General features: G+C 43.3%; 2 protein-coding genes across 2 annotated transcripts in view; one reads left to right on the top strand and one right to left on the bottom strand.

Moving 5' to 3' along the window:
* SUSD4 (sushi domain containing 4) overlaps positions 1-18,408 on the top strand; it is a 275,118-nt gene that overhangs the window by 114,604 nt on the left and 142,106 nt on the right. The gene's annotated exons all lie outside the window — the stretch shown is intronic.
* CCDC185 (coiled-coil domain containing 185) lies at positions 10,450-12,544 on the bottom strand (the record flags this gene model as incomplete). Its single annotated transcript, XM_079940878.1, has 1 exon — positions 10,450-12,544. The coding sequence occupies exon 1, from the start codon at positions 12,382-12,384 to the stop codon at positions 10,450-10,452; it is 1,935 nt and encodes a 644-aa protein (XP_079797004.1). The 5' UTR covers positions 12,385-12,544.

Below are 18,408 nucleotides of genomic sequence, written 5' to 3'. Positions count from 1 at the left end.
CTCTGTTTTTATTTTGGGCTTTTGCGCAGCACCCCTAACCCAGCCCGCCCCACTTCAAGCTTCTTCCTGCTTTACGTCATGAACTAGGGGAGCGTTTCCTATTTTCTTCAATACTTTGAAAGCCTCAGACTCACCTTGGGATGAGGCAGAAGTCACATTGGTAGGATGCTTGGACCAAGCTCTCGTCCTTACATCCCTTGGAATACACACATGTGCACACGTGTGTATACCTGCTGCTTCCCAACTGCCCTAATGAATAAGGCTCAGTGAACACGAATTGATGAAGCGCCACGGAAGTCTGCCAGTTCATGTTTATGGCTCCCTTCTAGGAGCTCAGATGTTGATTATCCACGTGTCTCATCTCCATCTCCTTCAACTTGGCTCAGGGGTGCTCCCATTAATATAAGTTATAGTCACTAGACACATTATCTTCCTTCTCTTTGAGCGAAGTTATTTTTCAAACACTAAGCACAAATAATCATTCAAGAAACGCTTTGCAAAAACAGCATTTATGAAAACCATACAATTCAAAATCTATTTTAGAAGCTTTTACAAAAAGCAGGAAATTTAGCGGGGGAAGCAGGTGCTGCATTCTTTTCATGATAAATGGCGGTACATGCCCGGGCGAGAGTGGGGTGGGAGGCTGCCTGACTAGTCCCGGATAGACAGAAGGTTTTCCAAACACAGCCTCCAAACCAAAATGCCCTTAGACTCAAGCAGCTCTGACCATAAAGGTAAGAATGAGAGGTGTGTTTTGCTGGTCTGAGATTTGTAAGAAGTGCAGTCAAGCAAGCAGTTGATTTAGTATCTCACCCACTCCCCTTGCAGAATTTACCATTTGACATTCGGTGTCTGTGACCTCAGCAGGAGTTCCAATGACAAAGTAACCCCTGTGTCGACTGAAGAGGCCGTATCTGGGGTCTGGAGTGTCCCCGAAGCGTCTTTGAAGGAAACGTCTTGAAATCAAAAGCCATCTGCTAAGGGAAAACTCTGTCTTTTACCCCCAGGAATCACTAGGCTCCTAGTGGAGGAGTACAGGAAGCAGAACAAGACTGACAACAACCATAGCTATCACTTTCCAGAACTTCCTGAGCCACAGACTTCACATACATTATCTTGTTCATCTCACAGCAATCCAGTGAGGTGGGGACCATCCTTATGCCCATTTTCCAGTGGGGGAAACTGAGTCTCACAGTGGTTACGTCCCGCGTGGACAGTCTGTCAGCTGGTGAGTGGCAGAGCCGGCATTTAAACCCCACACCGTTTGATTCTACATCCCACGCTTTACCTCCTTACTTCACACTGCATTCCTGGACCCCTTGCAGCCATTAGCCCCCCACCCAAGGGGAGCCACACTCCTGATTTCCACAGCAGAGATTAGTCCTTCTGTGTTTGTACTTTATGTAAATGGAATCATGCATTGTGTGCTCTTTGGTGTCTAGCTTCTTTCACTCAACATTAAGTTTGCGGGATTCACCCATGTTGTTGACCATTGGTTTGCTCTTGGCCGTACAGAGTTCCATTGTGTGACTATGCTTCAGTTTATGTATCCATTCTATTACTGATGGACTTTGAATTGTTTCTTTTTCTTGGCTATTACACAAAGCTGTATTATGCATATATAAACTTTTAAGGTTGTAGATAGAAGAATCTATACAGACAATCATATCATCTGTGGATAATGAGAATTTTTAGGTTTCTTTTCCCCTTTCCAAACCTTATATGTTTTCTTTCTTTTCTTTTTTCTTCCTGATTTTAAAAGCCTTCACTGTTCCACCATTAAAAATAATTTTGTGTAGGTTTTGGTTAGACTCCCCTTATCAGATTAAGGAAATCCCTTTCGATTCTGAGCTAGTTAATTTTTTAAATCATAAATATGTTTTGAATTTCATTGAATGTGTTTTCTCTGTCTTTTGAAATAACCATATCGTTTTGTTCTTGTAATGCTAATGGGGTGAAAGATAATTACAGATTTTCATAAAAGATGCATGGATGGGTAAAGAACCTTGCCCAATGCCCCTCTTAGTTAAATGATGGAGATTAGATTAGAACATGGATAGTCTGGTTTCAGAGTCTGGGTTATAATCACAATGGTATATTTCCTTTTCATCACTGAAAGGCCGGTAATGTATGGAAACAGCATAGGGAGTCAGAGAGAACTGGGTTCAAATCCCAGCTCTACCACTTACTAGCAGCAGCATCTCAGAAATCTTGATCAATCTCTGTAAACCTCAGTTCTTCATCTGTGAAATACCGTAGCTAACTTATGTTATAAAGGTTATAAAATAAAAGGATATAAATGAATGTAAAAGTGTCTAGTGTATGTCAAGTGCCTGGCACATAGTAAACATTTCATAAGTTTGGGCTAGATGATAGGATGTTTTGATCCCATAGTTTTGATCTGCTAAGTACTGAATACAAATATTTAAGTCAGAATACTAAGGCTATTATGTTTTCATTGAGAGAGTATTTTCTAACACAAACTCCTTTAAGCCAATTCAATTCTGTGATCAGTTTTCTAAATGGTACAGTCATTGCTTCCAAATTTTTCTATTTTTGTTTTCAATTTATGAAACTTCTTTGCATTGAGACCAGTTGCATTTATTTATCAGTGTTCTTGACGATATCAAATGTGACCAATTACAGCTTCTCCTGTTGCGGGAATTATTTCTACCAAGTTCAATTTTTCCAGGCCAAATTATACATAGATACATGTATAGAGAAAATGTGCTTCAATTTTTAGTCAGTAACAACTGTTACTATTTTCAGTTTTAGCCTTTGTTGAGTTTACTTTGTGTTAATAAATTTCTACTAAATCTAGTTTTCCTGGGTTCAGGTTTTGACGTTCTTTGTCACCAACAAAAATGTATTTTTTTCCAGCAATAAATAATGTTAGTTTTATTTTGTTTTTAGAAATCTTTTGAGATAATTGTGGATTCACATAGTTTTAAGAAGTAGGACAGAGAGATCTTATGTGCCCTTTACCCAATTTTTCCTGATGATAACGTCCTGTAAACTATAGTACAGTATCACACCTAGGATACTGATATTGACAGCCAAGATACAGAACATTTCCTTCACCAGAAGAACCCCTCATGTTGCCCTTTTATTGCCACAAACACTTTCCTCCACCTCCATCCCATCTAGAATCCCTGACAGCCACTACTCTGTTTTTCGTTTCTGAAATCCTGTCATTTCATTAATGGTATATAAGTAGAATCACACACTATGTAACCTTTTGGGATTGGCTTTTTTCAGTCAGCATAATTCTCTGGCGATTCATCTAAGTTGTTGTGTGTATCAGTAGTTGTTTCCTCTTCATTGCTGAGTAGTATTTCATGGTATGGATTCACCACTGTTTGTTTAACCTTTTAGCTGTTGAAAGACATCTGGGTTAACTCAGTTTTGGGTTCTTATGAATAAAACTGTTATAAACATCCATATTTAGGTTTTTGTACAAACATAAGTCAATTTCTCTGGGATAAATGCCCAGGACTGCAATTGCTGTGTCATATGGTAGTTACATCTTTAGTTTTTGAAGAAACTGCTAAATTGCTTTCCAGAGTGACTGTACCATTTTGCATTTCCACCAGCAATGCCTGGGTGATCCAGTTTCTCTGCATCCTTGCCAGCATTCCGTGTTGTCACTATTTCTTATTTTAGCCATTCAGTAGGTGAATAATGATATCTCATTATAGTTTCAACTTGCATTTTCTCATCCCGTAACTTGTCACTTCATCCTCTTAACAGATTCCTTCACACAGCAAAGGTTTTTAATTTTGATAAAGTCCAATTTATCAATTTTTTCTTTTATAGATTGTGCTTTTGGTGTCAAGTTTAAGAACTCTTTGCCTAACTTTAGATCCTGAAGATATTTTCCTGAAAACTTTATTGTATTACAATTTGCATTTAAGTCCATTATCCACTTTGAGTTAATTTTTGTATAAGATGTGAGACTTGGGTTGAAATCTTTCCTTCCTTCGTCCCCTTCTCCCTCCCTCCCTCTGTCTCTGTCCCTCTGTTACTTCCTTACTTTTTGCCTGTAGATATCCACTTGTTCCAGCAGTATTATGTTGAGCTGTCTGTCCTTCTCCACCAAATTGCTTTTGCATCTTTGCCAAAAATGATAAATGGACATATTTCTGTGGGTCTATTTCTCATTTCTTTATTCTGTTCCATTAATGTATGTGTCTATATCTTCATCAGTATCACATAGTCTTAATTACTGCAGCCATGTAATAAGTCATGAAACTGGGCAGACTGATTCCTCCCACTTTCTCTTTTTCAAAATTGTTTTAGCTCTTCTAGTTCCTTTGCCTTTCCGTATACATCTTAGAATAACCTTGTCCATATCTACTAAAAATCTGAGATTTTAAGAAGAATTACACTAAATCTGTTTATCAGTTGGGGGAGAATTGACATCTTTTTTTTTTTTAACATCTTTATTGGGGTATAATTGCTTTACAATGGTGTGTTAGTTTCTGCTTTATAACAAAGTGAATCAGTTATACATATACATATGTTCCCATATCTCTTCCCTCTTGCGTCTCCCTCCCTCCCACCCTCCCTATCCCACCCCTCCAGGCGGTCACAAAGCACCGAGCTGATATCCCTGTGCTTTATCATGTTGAATCCTCTAATCCATGGATAGTAGGTCTATTTATTTAGGTCTTCTTTCTTTCATCAGCATTTTGTGGTTTTCAGCAAATAAGTCGTATATATGTTTTATTAGATTTATATGTGTTTTTCTGAGTTATTGTAAATGGTAGTGTATTTTTAAATTTCAGTGACCATGTGTTCATTGATAATACATAGAAATCTGATTGATTTTTGTATGCTGCTCTTGTATTCTGTGATCTTGCTAAACTCACTTATTAGAAGATTTACATAGATTCCTTTGGATTTTCTATATAAACCATCATGTCATCTATGAATAAGGATAGTTTTATTTCTTCTTTTCCAATCTTATGCTTTCTCTTTTCTTTTCTTGCTTTCCAGCATGATGTTGAATAAGAGCAGTGAGAATGGACATGCTTGCCTTGTTCCCAATCTTGGGAGAAAGCATGTAGTCTTTCACTTAGGTGTAATGCTTGCTGTAGATTTTTTTGTAGATGCTCTTTATCAGGTTGAGGAAGTTCCCTTTTCTTTTTATTTTTCTGAAAGTATTATTCATGAATGGGTGTTGAATTTTGTCAGATGCTGTTTCTGTATTGATTTATATGTTCATGTGCTTTTCTTCAATTTGCTAATGTGCTGGATTATTAATATGGTGATTGATTTTCAAGTACTGAATCAGCCTTGCAGTCTTGGAATAAATCCAACTTTGTTGCAGTGCATAATTCTTTTTATATACTGTTAAATGCAATTTGCTAACATTTTGTTAAGGATTTTTACATCTATGTTCATGAGTGACATTATTCTGCAGGTTTTGTTTTTTTTACACTGTCTTTGTTTTGGTATTGTGGTAACACTAACTTCATGAAATAAATTGGGGAGTGTTCCCTTCTCTTCCATTTTTTTGGAAGAGGTTGTGTAGAATTGGTGTTATTTCTTGTCTAAGCATTTGTGAAATTCTTGAGTGTTACCATCTGGCCAGGAGATTTTGGGGGGAGAGTTTTAAAATTATGAATTTAATTTCATGAGTGATTATGGGCTATTCAAATGATCTATTTCATATTGGGTGAGTTGTGGTAGTTTGTGTTTTTGGAGGAATTGGTCCATTTATCTAAGTTGTCCAACTTTGTGTAAAGTTGTTCATAGCATTCCCTTATTATCCTTTTGATGTCTTCAGGATCTGTAGTGATATTGCTGTTTCATTCATGATATTGGTAATTTGTGTCTTCTCTTTTTTCTTTAGCAGTCTTGTTAGTGGTTTGTCTATTTTATTGAATTTTTCAAAGAATTTTTCAATTTTATTTGAATTGATTTCCATTCTTTGATTTTCTTTGCTTGCTTTGGGTTTAGTTTTGCTCTATTTCTAGGTTATTCTAAGGTGGGAGCTTAGATTATTGATTTGAGATTTTTGCCTTTTTAAATGTACTTAATTCTATAAATTTCCCTCTCAGCACTGCTTTTGCTGTGTCCCACAAATTTGACATTTTAATTAAATTCAATGTATTTTTTTTTTTTTTTTTTGCGGTACGCGGGCACCTCACTGCTGTGGTCTCTCCCGCCACGGAGCACAGGCTCCGGACGCACAGGCCCAGCGGCCACGGCTCATGGGCCCAGCCGCTCCACGGCACGTGGGATCCTCCCGGACTGGGGCACGAACCTGCGTCCCCTTCATCGGCGGGCGGGCTCTCAGCCACTGCGCCACCAGGGAAGCCCAAATTCAATGTATTTTTAAAATTTTCCTTTGAGGCGTTGACTTAGGGCTTGTTTAGAAGAGTTCTGATTAATTTCTAACTGTTGGAGATTTTCCTGGTATCATTGTTACTAATTTCTAGTTTGATGCTTTCGTCGTCAGAGAACACACTTTGTATGACTTCAGTAATTTAAATTTCTTGAGTTTATTTTATGGACCAGGATATGATCTCTCTTGCTATTTGTTCCATGAGCGCTGGAAAAGAATGTGTGTTCTGCTGTTGCTGGCCAGGGTTTTCTGCAACTGTTGATTAGATCCTGTTAGTTGATGGTGTTAAGTTTTTCCGTATCTGTGTTGATTTTCTTTTTAGAAGTCCTATCAGTTGTTGAGAGAAGGGTGTTCAAGTCTCCAGCTGCAACTGTGATTTTATTCCTTTTTCTAGTTCTACTGGTTTTTGCTTCATATATTTTGTAATTCTGTTGTTTATACATAGATGTTTAGAACTATGTCTTCTCGGTGGATTGACTCTCTTGTAAGTTTATGATGTTCCTGTCTATGGTAATTTTTTGCTCTGAAGTGCACTTTGTCTCATATTAATATAGCCACTCTTTTGCAAATGTTTTCTCCCAGTCTGTGGCTTATTTTCTCATTCTCTGATCAAGAATTATTTTCTTTTCTTCAGTTTTAGAAGTTTGACTATGATATGTCTTATGGATATCTATGGGTTTACTCTTTTGGGGGGTTCACTCAACTTCTTGAACATGCAGGGTTAGCTCTTTACCAGATTTGAAAAGTTTTCAGCCATTATTACCTTGAGCACTTTTTCAGCCCTACCTTCTTACTCCTCTCCTCTGGGGACATGCCATGACTGTTAGAACTTTTGTTATAGTCCCACAGGTCCATGAGGCTCTGCTAATTTTTTTTTTTTTTTCTTGGTAGTTTTCTATTTCTCAGAGTTGGTAATTTTTATTGTTCTTACAGTTCACTGATTCTTCTGCCCCCTCCATTCTACTGTTTAGCTCATCCACTGAGCTTTTTATTTTTGTTAATGTATTTTCCAGTTCTAAAATTTCCATTTGGTTCTTCTTTATATCTTGTATTTTTTTTTTGAGGCGTTCTATTTGCCAAGACAATTTTATTTTTTGCTTGTTTCAAGTGTGTTTGTAATTGCTTGTTGAAGCATTTTTATCATGGCTTCTTTAAGAACTTAAGATATTTCTAACATTTGTCATCCTCACATTGACACCTATTGTCTTTTTCATTCAGTTCGAGATATTCTTGGTTCTTGATATGAAGTGTGATTTTGAACTGAAACCTGGACATTCTGAGTATTGTAAGACTGGATCTGCTGTTTTATCTGGCTTCCTCTCACACTGTTCTAGAAAGGGAAGAAGGTTGAGGCCTTATTATTGCCAGGCAGGGGTATAAGTCCAGCTCCCCACTCAGCCTTCATTGCCACCTGAGCGGGGGGGGAGGGGGCTCTCTCCACCACTGCTGGGTGGAGGTGGGGACGTTGGCTCCCCTCTAGGCCTCCACTGATACCTTCCTGGCTGGGAGGGCTGAGAGTGCCTCATTACTGCTCCCCACATGACATCTATTGACACCAGAGGGGTGTTACTGATTGAGGGTGACAAAACTCCTCTCCACTAGGCTTTATCTGATACCACTCAGTAGGGAGAGAGAGGGGTGCCCTGTTACTGCATTGTGGTGGTGGTGGTGGTGGTGTCAGTAGTGGTTGAAAGTCTAGGCTCCCCAAGTGGTCTCAACTGACACTGCCAGGGTGGGAGCTCCTTATTACATCCTGGTGAAGGTAAAAGTCTAGGCTCCTCACTGGGTCTTTGGGGGCATGGGTAATGGTGGGGGTCAAAAATATATATATATTTATACTGGGGATATATATGTATATATAGAATATATTTTTTATAAGGGAAAAATAGGGGAAAGTAAATGTACTTCATCTTCTATCAGTCTTATTCTGTATTGATTATTTCTACCAGTAATATTCATAAAGAATTGGATAAAAGAATGAAAGTCTGTATTTATTTCTTGGAGCAAAGAGCAAAGAACATTAGTAGGGTAAAGGCATGGGATATGGATATAGGGTCAAAATATCGTGCTTCATGGCTTTTGACTATATATTGACCACCATGTTAAGCATGGGTATAATGACCCTGGCCTTAAGTAGCATGCAGTCCAGTTTGGAAGCCAAGATGGGGATTGCAAAACGGATATGCCAGTGAAGCATCAATTTCTAAGTGCTCAATAAGCCATAAAGTGAGCGGCTTGTCAAAGAAGGCTGATGTTGAGATGGAGCAGCCAGGGAGGCCCCACATTTCATACAAGAGGCAGGATGTGCGCTAACCTCAGAAAAATCAGACTTGGGTATGATGGGAGGAGGCAGCTGGTGAGAAAGCAGTGAGATAGGGAGAATGGAATTGACAAAAATGGAAAGCCAGTAATATAATAACAACTGCAACATTTAATTACTGTGTGTATTAGGTTCTGGACACTATGCCAGACACCTTACATGATTTTAATCATCCCTCACAACATCCCTTTGAAGTATGAAATATAATTCTATTTTACAGATGAGGAAACTGAGGCCCAGGAAGGTAACTTCCCCAAAGTCACATACCTATGTCAAGAGGAAGAGTTAGATTCATGGGACGTCTGTCTGAGATATTTTAAGCACCTTCCTAGAATGCTGGGAATGTACACAGCATTTGGCTAGAACAGCATTAGCTTGGGTGAAGAGAAGAAAATAATAAGATTAGAAATTGAGCCAAGATGTACGGGCCTTTCTACTTTTGAGCAAAGGAGTGAGGGCCTGAGTAGGTCTCTTTGGGGACAGTAGACAGAGGGGAACTACGGCAGGGAAGTGGGCCCAGTTTCCATTATGTAAGATGAGAATATGGATCTCACACTGACTTTTGAACAAAACCCCTTGCCAGGTCACCTTTCATGTCATTTCAAAAACGCTAAGAAGACACAAATCTTCCAGTGGGGCTTACTTCCTTTTCTCTTTTTTTTTTTTTTTTTTGAAAGACAAATGTTACATTAGGGGCATTTAAAGAACACCTTTAGAATTTTTCAATAGAGACTTTGAGATGTGATGGGTTAAATTCTACTTAGCTTCTGGCTCCTTATTTTTTAAATGTCGTGTTCCTGAGTCATGCTTAGCCATTCGTTCAGACTGTTTAGGTTAATTAGACACATGTGGGTAGACAGAATGACATCACATATCTCCTTCAGAAGAGACAGAGGAGAAACAGAGGGGAAGAGAAGGACTCTAATAGAATTTTGTTCCAAAAGACTGGATGAGACTGACCAAAAGGGGGGAAAAAAAAAAGAATTGGACCAAAAGATTTCAGTGAGCTTTTGGACAGCATGTCTGTGGTGGTGCAGTCAATCAGTAGTGCTAAAGGAATTATAAATATTTCCTATTAACACAGGAAGGGAAGGCCAAAGAAGTGCAGCCTGGGAGGATCTACAGAGAGCTGTTTCCAAAAATATTTCACAGAACATCAATCCCATGGAAAGATCCAAGAAAAAAGAGTTCTGTGGTTTGTGAAAAACACTAGGTTAATCAAATGTGTCTTTACTGCCAGACTTTTCAGAGCCTTTAAAAATTTCACATGCATTATGAAATCCCAAGAGGGGCTGTAGTATGCTGTGTTCCCAAATATACTTGTTTACAGAAATTCCCCCCACCCCTACCCCCACACACTCTTTTTTTTCTTGGAGATTTCTTATGACAGGTACATTACACTTCACACTTTCATAAGTTCTGGGACAGGGAAAGACTTACCTCATGACACAGAACTGTATGCCCCACTGTAGGTTTTTCTTTGGTTCCTCAAAGATGTGTCTGACATATGCTTCTAAGATTACTTGAGAACTAAATGAATATTTTCTATTTAAATCCAGATGTACAAAGGCAAGTAATTTTCTTAAAATTTCCAAATTTCTACCCCAACCCTCTCAACCATCCAAATGAATCAATAACCTAGTTCATCAGAGGAAATTGCAGCTATTTTATGTACTTTTAAAAAATGAATGCTCAATTATAATCAGATTATAAAATGAATCACATTGCCACATCTCTTTCTAGCCGCCTGGGCTGTAAGCTATTTGTTGTCAGGTTCTCAGTGGCCTCTTCCCTGCTGCCCAGCTCGAACCTGGGCCTCCCGCCCTATTGGATCAAAGAAGTTGTTGGCAAACTTTCTCACGTTGTCTGTCCCGGAGGCCCTGGAGATCTTTTGGAATTCACCGAAGGTTGCATCTTTCTCTCGCGAGATCTGCTCCGTCTTCTGCTCCTTTTTCCTAATGGCTTCCTTAATGCCCTCGATGTGGCACTTTTCCTCCTTCTCGGCGTTCAGCTTCAGGATGTGATGATTCTTCTCCCGAAGGATGTTGAGCTCCCGAATGTGCTGCACCTTGTCACCGATATTCTTGTGGACGTTACTCCTGGTCTGCAGGATCTTCTGGTCCGCGAGCTCCATGGACAGCCGCTTGTGCTCCTTCCTCTGCTCCTTGGGCTCTTCCGCGCACCACTTGACCTGCTGGCACTGCTCCTCCTCCCTGACCTTCTCCTTCGGCTCCCGGTGATGCTCCTTAATCAGGCCCTGGGGAAAATCTTGGGACCACTGGGAACTCTGTTCCAGGGACAGCTTCCTGAGGAGCTCCTCAGCCTTGGCCTGGCAGTCCATGAGGACCTTCCGGGCCTGGTAATTGACTAGGGAGCTAAGATTGGTCTCCTGGATCTTTTTCTGGCCCTCCGTGGTGTGCACATGCTCCTTTAGACAGGCCTGCTTCAGCCTCTTCTGCAGCTGCAGGCTGTTCCGCTCCCGCAGGTCCTGCATCTTCCTCTCGTGCTCCTGCAGGTGCTGCACCTGGTACTGCTTCCCGTGCTTGGTCTCGGCCTCAGAGGGGACCCCTTCCAGCTTCTCCTGGCGCTGGTTGTCTTGGTCCTCTAGCTGCGCTTTCCACCTGCTCCCCTGCCGGATCGTGTAGGTCGCTTGCCTGTCCCGCTGTCGGACACGCTGCTTCCGCCTCAGGCGAGCCTTGTGCCACTCCTTCTCCTGCTGCCACTGCTCCTGGCTCTGCTGCAGCAGCAGCTGGCGCTCTGTCTCTAGGGTCAACTGGACCTTCTGGTCTGAGCGCTTCAGCTCCTCCCAGGCTAGAGCCGCCTGCTGCTGCAGCTCCCGCATCCTCTGGGCCTTTTTGAGCCAGGTCAGCACCAGGGCCACAATCTTCCGGTCCCTGGAGGATATTACTGCCTTTTCCAGCTTGTACTTGAGGATCTGGGTGTGCTGGTTGTGCATCGCCTTGCTGGGGAGCGAGGGATGGGAGTACTGGCTGGCTAATGACTCCCCTGGATCATTACGGTATCTTTCCTGGATGTACACGCAACCTGACTGCGTCCCGAACTCTCTGGAGGGCACAGAACACTTCTTCGTGTGAACCGAGGAAAGGGACCAGCGACCGAGACCTCTGCAGGCCGGCGCTGCCCACTGGTCTCTGCTCTGCACCTTTTCTACCCTGAAAGTTCCACTCGGGGGAGTGTAAGCTCCCTGCGGGTAAGGTGGGGGCGAATCTCCCCAGGCCGGAGGGTGGTGCTGGCAGGGCTGAGGTTGTTGCGGTGGCAGCTGGGGCTGCTGCTGCTGCCGCCAGGCCGGGCTAGGCGGGCTGCCTCCCTGCTCCAGGGGCGTGGTACCTGCCTCCCCCCAGGCGTCTTCCAGGCGCCGTCTGCGGGGCCGGTGCTTCCTGGCGTGGTCCGGGGGCCTCCGGGCCACGTCGGTCAGGCTGCGGCTTTCAGGCGGAAAGTCCGGGTACCGGCGCCGGCGGGGCCGCGGGATGGGCGAGTAGAGCAGGTGCGGCCAGGGCGCCGCGGCCTCGCTCCCCTCTCGGGGAGTCCCGGCCCGGGAGCACAGGCCCTGCTCGCTCTGCGGCCCTGACCCGCCCAGCCGCGCCGAGGATGCGCGCTCCTTGCGGGGCGGCGGGGCCTCCCAGAGGTCCGAGTGAGGCCGCGGGGAGAAGCGGCCGAAGCCCTCCATGCTCCCTCCCCGCGCTCCCAGCATCTGAGCCAGGGTCCCGGGACCTCACGGGGTCGCTGCGGAGACCCGCCCTGCCCTCGGATCCCGGGGGTCCGGGCCGCCTGTGACGCTGTGGCCACTTCACAATGCACCTCCGCCCCCCCCCCCGCCCCCCGCCGTTGCCGCAGCCCTCGGCCCTCGCCCACTGGGGACTTCCTAGCGCCCGAGCGGTGAGAGGACGAGGGAGGAGGGGAGGGGAGGGGGGAGGAGAATGGGGGGGAGGGGGAGGAGGGGAGGGGAGGGAGAGGGGAAGGAGAGGGGGAGGGGGGAGAGGCTGTAGAAAGACAGGGTGACCCTTAAAGCTGAGGGTGCGTAGTGAACCCCCACCGGTGTTTCAGGCAGGAATTTGAACTCGCATTTGTACACCTTAAAGTAGCAGAATTTTAGAAGTAGCCAGGTGAAGGTGTTACCCCCAGAATGGAATGTAGCGGGGAAGTCCTTTAGTCAGGGGTCCCTGCATCTCTGCGCCTCTGCAGTGTATGCAAATGAAGTGGCCGTGGAAGCACATTAATTCACTGCACCATCCTTCTGCCCTTTTAAGTTAGCAAGCCCAAAGTGTACTTTTTAAACTTTTAGGGGAGAGAGAGAGAGAGAGAGAGAGGGAGAGAGGGAGAGAGGGAGAGAGGGAGAGAGGGAGAGAGGAGAGAGAAGAGAGAGAGAGAGAGAACAACTAATTTGTTTTCTCCTAATATGGCAGTTACTGCTTTTGACAAAATATGAATGTTAAGTGCACATTTCTGAAATAACATCAGTGGACAGCTTGCTGAAATCACATTGTTGTTTTCCTCTTTCTCCAGTTTTGTGAGATTAATTTTTCTTGTTGAGGCACCCAGGGCTAATGGGAAAAGCACTGGATTTGGTCATGCAAACTTGAGTTTCAATCTCCTCTGCCACTTTCCACTTGTGTGGTCTTGGGCTAGTTACTTAACTCTCCTGACCCTCAAATTCTGGAACAGTGGACTGGAAGAGGGGCCCTGACAGTACCATTGTTGGGCTGCCCTGAGGGTCAGATGAAACTATGTATCAAGAGCTTAGTGCCTTAATGCATTCAATAAACATCATTTTGATGTCCTTCTAGCCTTCAGTTACAAATTCTAAGGTTTAATATACGGGTTTACAAAAGTTTCTACACATTCCTAGAAAAGAAGAATGGAATTAATGTTATCCTAAAACAGTTTAGGTAAAGGATAGAGTGCTAGGGAGGGGCGATGCCTCTGTTGTGTTCTGTTGTGTTCATCCTGGACTGTGGATCATGGCTAAGTCACTTCCTTTCTCTGAGATGTAATGAGGAAACAGTTCTGGATAACATTCTCCAAATATGGTCAATCCTTAAAGAAGAAAATTAAGTATTTACTGACCCCAGTCCTCTTCACCCACATCTCCTTGAAGTTTCACAGTGACCCAGCTAGGCAGGACCAGTAGAACTGATAACATTTCCTTAAGACAAATCTGAGACTTGGCCATATTAACTGATTCCCCCAAAGATCAGTTGGTCAATGGTGGAAGTTTTGACTTCAGGTTCCCTTGTCTTTCCATATCATGCCGCCTTTCAGGAAATGCACTTTGAATTGAGACATGTGTTATGGACCGAAAGTTTGTGTTCTTCCCAATTCATATGTTGAAGCCCTAAACCCCAGTGTGATGGTATTTGGAGGTGGGGCCTTTGGGAGGTGATTAGGTTTAGATGAGGTCATGAAGGTGGGGCCTCCATGATAGGATTAGAGGAAGGGACCAGACCTTCTGCTCTCTGCCATGTGAGATCACAAACAGAAGGTGGCTGTCTGTAAGCCCGGAAGCAGGCCGTCACCAAGAAATGAATGTGCTTGCATTTTCACCTAGCACCTCCCAGCCTACAGAACTGTGACAAATAAATGTCTGTTGTTTAAGCCACCCAGTCTATGATGTTTTGTTAGAGCAGCCTCAGCTGACTAAGATGACATGCTTTACAAAAAATTATGATCAGTATATATCCGAGGGTCATGACAGCCATGTTCTTGAAGCCATGTGGTAGCAGCCTTAACCAGAGTGACTGAGGCTTCCCCAGGAGCCCACTCTGCCTGGATGGGATCTCACATGCAGTCATTAGCACGTCTATAGCTGAGGACAGGAGGTTGTTTCTACCCTAGGTTTCTATTGGTGCAACTCGTACCATTGTTAGAGAAATTATTTAGTGATTATAATTTTTACCAGGAGGCAGCTTTTACATAAAATAAATCAAATTTGAAATGGAATCATTTACGTGAGGAAATATTTGGGCATGAACTGAGTTGTGCTGCTATCTGAATGTCATATGCCTTTGTGGAAGCTTTGTAAAACATTTTGTACATCTACATGTGGCTCTTGCTGGTACCAGGCCATTTCCTGTTACAGAGAAGCAGTGCTGTGTGGACAAAAGTACAGCCACCCAAGAGCCAGGAGACCTGCCACCAGGCAGCTCTGCCACCTGCTGAATCACCTGAAGTGGTCGTCTTATTCTCTGTCTGGTGACTCTGGTGGTTTCTTCATTGCTGCAGGAGATGATCTGTAATATCTCATTCAGTCCCCAATGCAACTAGAAAGAGGAGTTCAATTTAGTAACTCCTGCGGCCTTCATTCTGCAAAACAAAAATGAGTTAATCCCTGAAAAATGCTTACAGCAGTGCTTGGCATGTGGTTGCTGCCTTATAAAAATTAGTCACTAGAGTGATCATAATCATTATTCCAAGAGCATTAAAACCATAGCCATAGTGTAGGGCCGAATTTAAAGACATAGTTTGGCAGATGTAAGCTATTACATATGGAATGGAAAAACAACAAGGTTCTACTGTATAGTACAGAGAACTATATTCAGTATCCTATGATAAACCATAATGGAAAAGAATATTTTTTAAAAAAAGAATGTATATATATATGTAACTGAATCACTTTGCTGTACAGCAGAAATTAACACAACGTTGTAAATCAACTGTACTTCAATTATAAAGAAAGAAAGAGAGAGAGGAAGAAAGAAAGGAAGGAAGGAAGAAAGGAAGAAGGAAAGAAAGAAAGAAAGAGAGAGAAAGAAAGAAAGAAATACATAGTTTGGAGCAAGCCAGTTTCCCAATTCAGGGCTCTTTGGCCTCTTTCTTGCCCTGGAGGTTCTCAGAATTCCTCATGGAATTGAGAATAGCTCACTCACCTCTGTTGATGACAGAGGGGACACAGTCTTAACTTCATGATGCCACAAAGATTTATTGAAATCTGGGGCAGGATTAGAAAGATAATCAAAGGTCCTTGCCCGCAATATTGCTAGGAGAAACATGTCCAGGTAACGGATGTGGTAAGTGGTTAGACGGTAAATTCAACAGTATTCCTAGAGGAGGGAGGGGTTAGTTTATAAGGGAAGTTCATCCAGGTTGTTCATAAGGGAAGAGTTCACATAGAATGATGGTGCTAAACCTGGGAAGGGAACTAGGATCTCACCATACAGCGATGGGCAGGAGGACACACCCAGCAGAGGACACTGTGTGGCCACAGTGTGAAGCCTCAGAAATGCCTGGCATGTGGGGTCATGTGTGGTTTGTGTAGCGGGGACTTGGGGTATGTGTGCAGTGCCGTGACAGGTGATGGCACCAAAAAGGTGGGCTGGACCCAGATTCCACTGGGCCCTGAATGCTAGGCCAAGGAGCACAGGCTTCCCGCTGGGCAGTAGGGTTCCAGCTGTGTCCAGAAGTGCTTCAGGATTCCTTGAAGCTGCCGGGGGCCCGGAGGAGGTGGGGCTAGAGGACTTCAGGGCAGCCTCTGAGGCCTCTGTCCCTGCTTCACCCAGAGCAGCTCAGAGCAGCTCAGATTTTATCTGTTTTCTATCCTGGGGGTCTTGGTAACACCTTCTTGAAAAAAGTTGGGGCTTCCTTTGCTTATAAAAAAGCATTAAAATCCACTATGTAGACAACAGTGAGTCAGTAAAAGTCTTGAAACCAAAAAGTGACCCGATTTAGTTTCTATTTTAGAAAGCTCACCCTGGCAGCAAGGTAGAAGATAAATTGAGATGAGTATGGGGAGGGGACTTGGAGAAAGGGGGCTAGTTAAGAAATTGGTTCAGTAATGGGGCAAGCAAGAAGGAAGTGAGTGTAAACCCAGACATTGGCAAGGGGAGAGGGAGGGATGGATTCAAGGTACACGGCAGAGGTCAAGGAACCATGACCTGAAGGTGGACTCGATCTGGAGAAAGAGGGTTTCTACCCCAGGGGCCTGGGAAGATGGTGAGTGGCAGTGACAAGAGGTCTCAATCCAGGTGACCTTGAAAACAGTGATTTTGGAAATCAGGTGAAAGAAGCTGTAATAAAAGTGACTACGGCACAGAGCAGCAAACAGAATGTCTGGAAGAGGCTGATGAAACTGGGAAGAGAAACCTTATCTTTTGAGGGACCTGGTGATGAGGCTCCTGCTTAGAGCACAGCTGCCCAAGCAGGACAGGTGCTGTCACCTGCATTGTTAGCATCTGGTCAAGATCCCTGGGAGAATGACTACCTGGGAAGCCTTGGTCAGCTCTTCCATCAGGCAGATGAAAGAGATGTTTTGTAGATGTTCAGCTGCCAAGCATTCCCTTGATACTAGGAACAATCAGCCTCCTTTTTATTTGGCAGAAAAATCCTCAATGTATTTCACTGGAGGCCTCAGAATTTAGACGTTCTGCCAAATGAGGACATGGGCCTCTTTTCTGCATTTGTTGGAGACTTAGAAAATATGGCAAAATGTGCTCTAACCTCACAATCTGAATTGACTTATGGAATAGACGTGTGTCTTGGGCCCTTATTCAGAATGACTGTTAGTGTCTTCAGATTTGATCTCTTGGCACAAAGCAACTAGTTCTTGGATGGTCCAAAGAGGAGAAATAAACTAGAGTTTCTCCATCCAATATAGCAGCTGGCAGCCACACATGGGTATGAGCATTTGAACAGGGGTAGTTCCAGGTGTCATGTGCTATGAGTATAAAATACACACTGATTTTTAAAATTTACTATAAAAATAGTTAAATATCTCAACACTTTTTATAATATTGGTCACTTGTTGAGATGGCATTTTAAACACAGTGGACTAAATAAAACATATTATCAAAGTTAATTTCACATGTTATTTGTTTTAATGTGGCTATTAGTCAATTTAAAATTATATATATGTAAGTATATATCACGGTATATTTCTGTTGGACAGCACTACTCTAGATAATTGAGGTTCCTCAACATTCATGTTGCAAGTGAAACTTTCAACGTCTAGGTAATTTTTATTTTATGTAAATTTATTGCTTTGAGTAGAAGGGTTTAAGATGGCGGTATAGGAAGACCCTGAACTCAACTCCTCCCATGGACACAACAAACGTACAGCTACATATGGATAATTTTCCTCTGAAAAGGACCTGAGAACTAGATAAACAGTGCCTTGACAACAAAAGATAAAAAAGATGCATTGAGACAGAGAAACAGAGACACGGTCTCACCCAGGTCCCCACCCCAGAAGCAGTGACCCACAGCTGGGAGGGATCCCAAAGATATAGAACTTTCCCTCAAGGAGTGAAGGGATTGAGCCCCATGTGAGGCACCCTGACCTTTGGGTCCAGCATTGAAAAGAGGAGCCCCACAAATCAGTGGGGATTGAGTCCATGAGAACCATAAAACTATAGGGAACAGAGAACCCACTCTTAAAGGGCTTACATGCAGACCCATTTGCAGTGAGATCCAGGGCAAAAGCAGTAGAAAGGGCAAAAATGGCAAAGAGCACCTAGACCATAAGTGAGGGAGACCCACTTACTGATTTTACAGTGGCTGCCAGAGAGGTAGGAACCTGCTGGGACTTCCTTCGGGATGGAAGTGCTGGTGGGCACATTTTTTACAATCTCATCCTAACTTGCTGGTGAAGAGCTGGTGAATGCCATTTTTGGCACCCTCCTTCTAGCCTGATAGCACCAGAGGGCATGCTCTACCCACTCCACAATACAACCCAGCTGGTTGAGGGCCTTGCCCACCCTGCGCAGCAGCTGCACCACAACCAGGC

The sequence above is a fragment of the Stenella coeruleoalba genome, assembly GCF_951394435.1.
Source record: "Stenella coeruleoalba genome assembly, chromosome: 1".
Classification (NCBI taxonomy): domain Eukaryota; kingdom Metazoa; phylum Chordata; class Mammalia; order Artiodactyla; family Delphinidae; genus Stenella; species Stenella coeruleoalba.
Note: the sequence above shows the minus strand (reverse complement) of the source record. Positions and strands in the feature narration are given on the sequence as shown.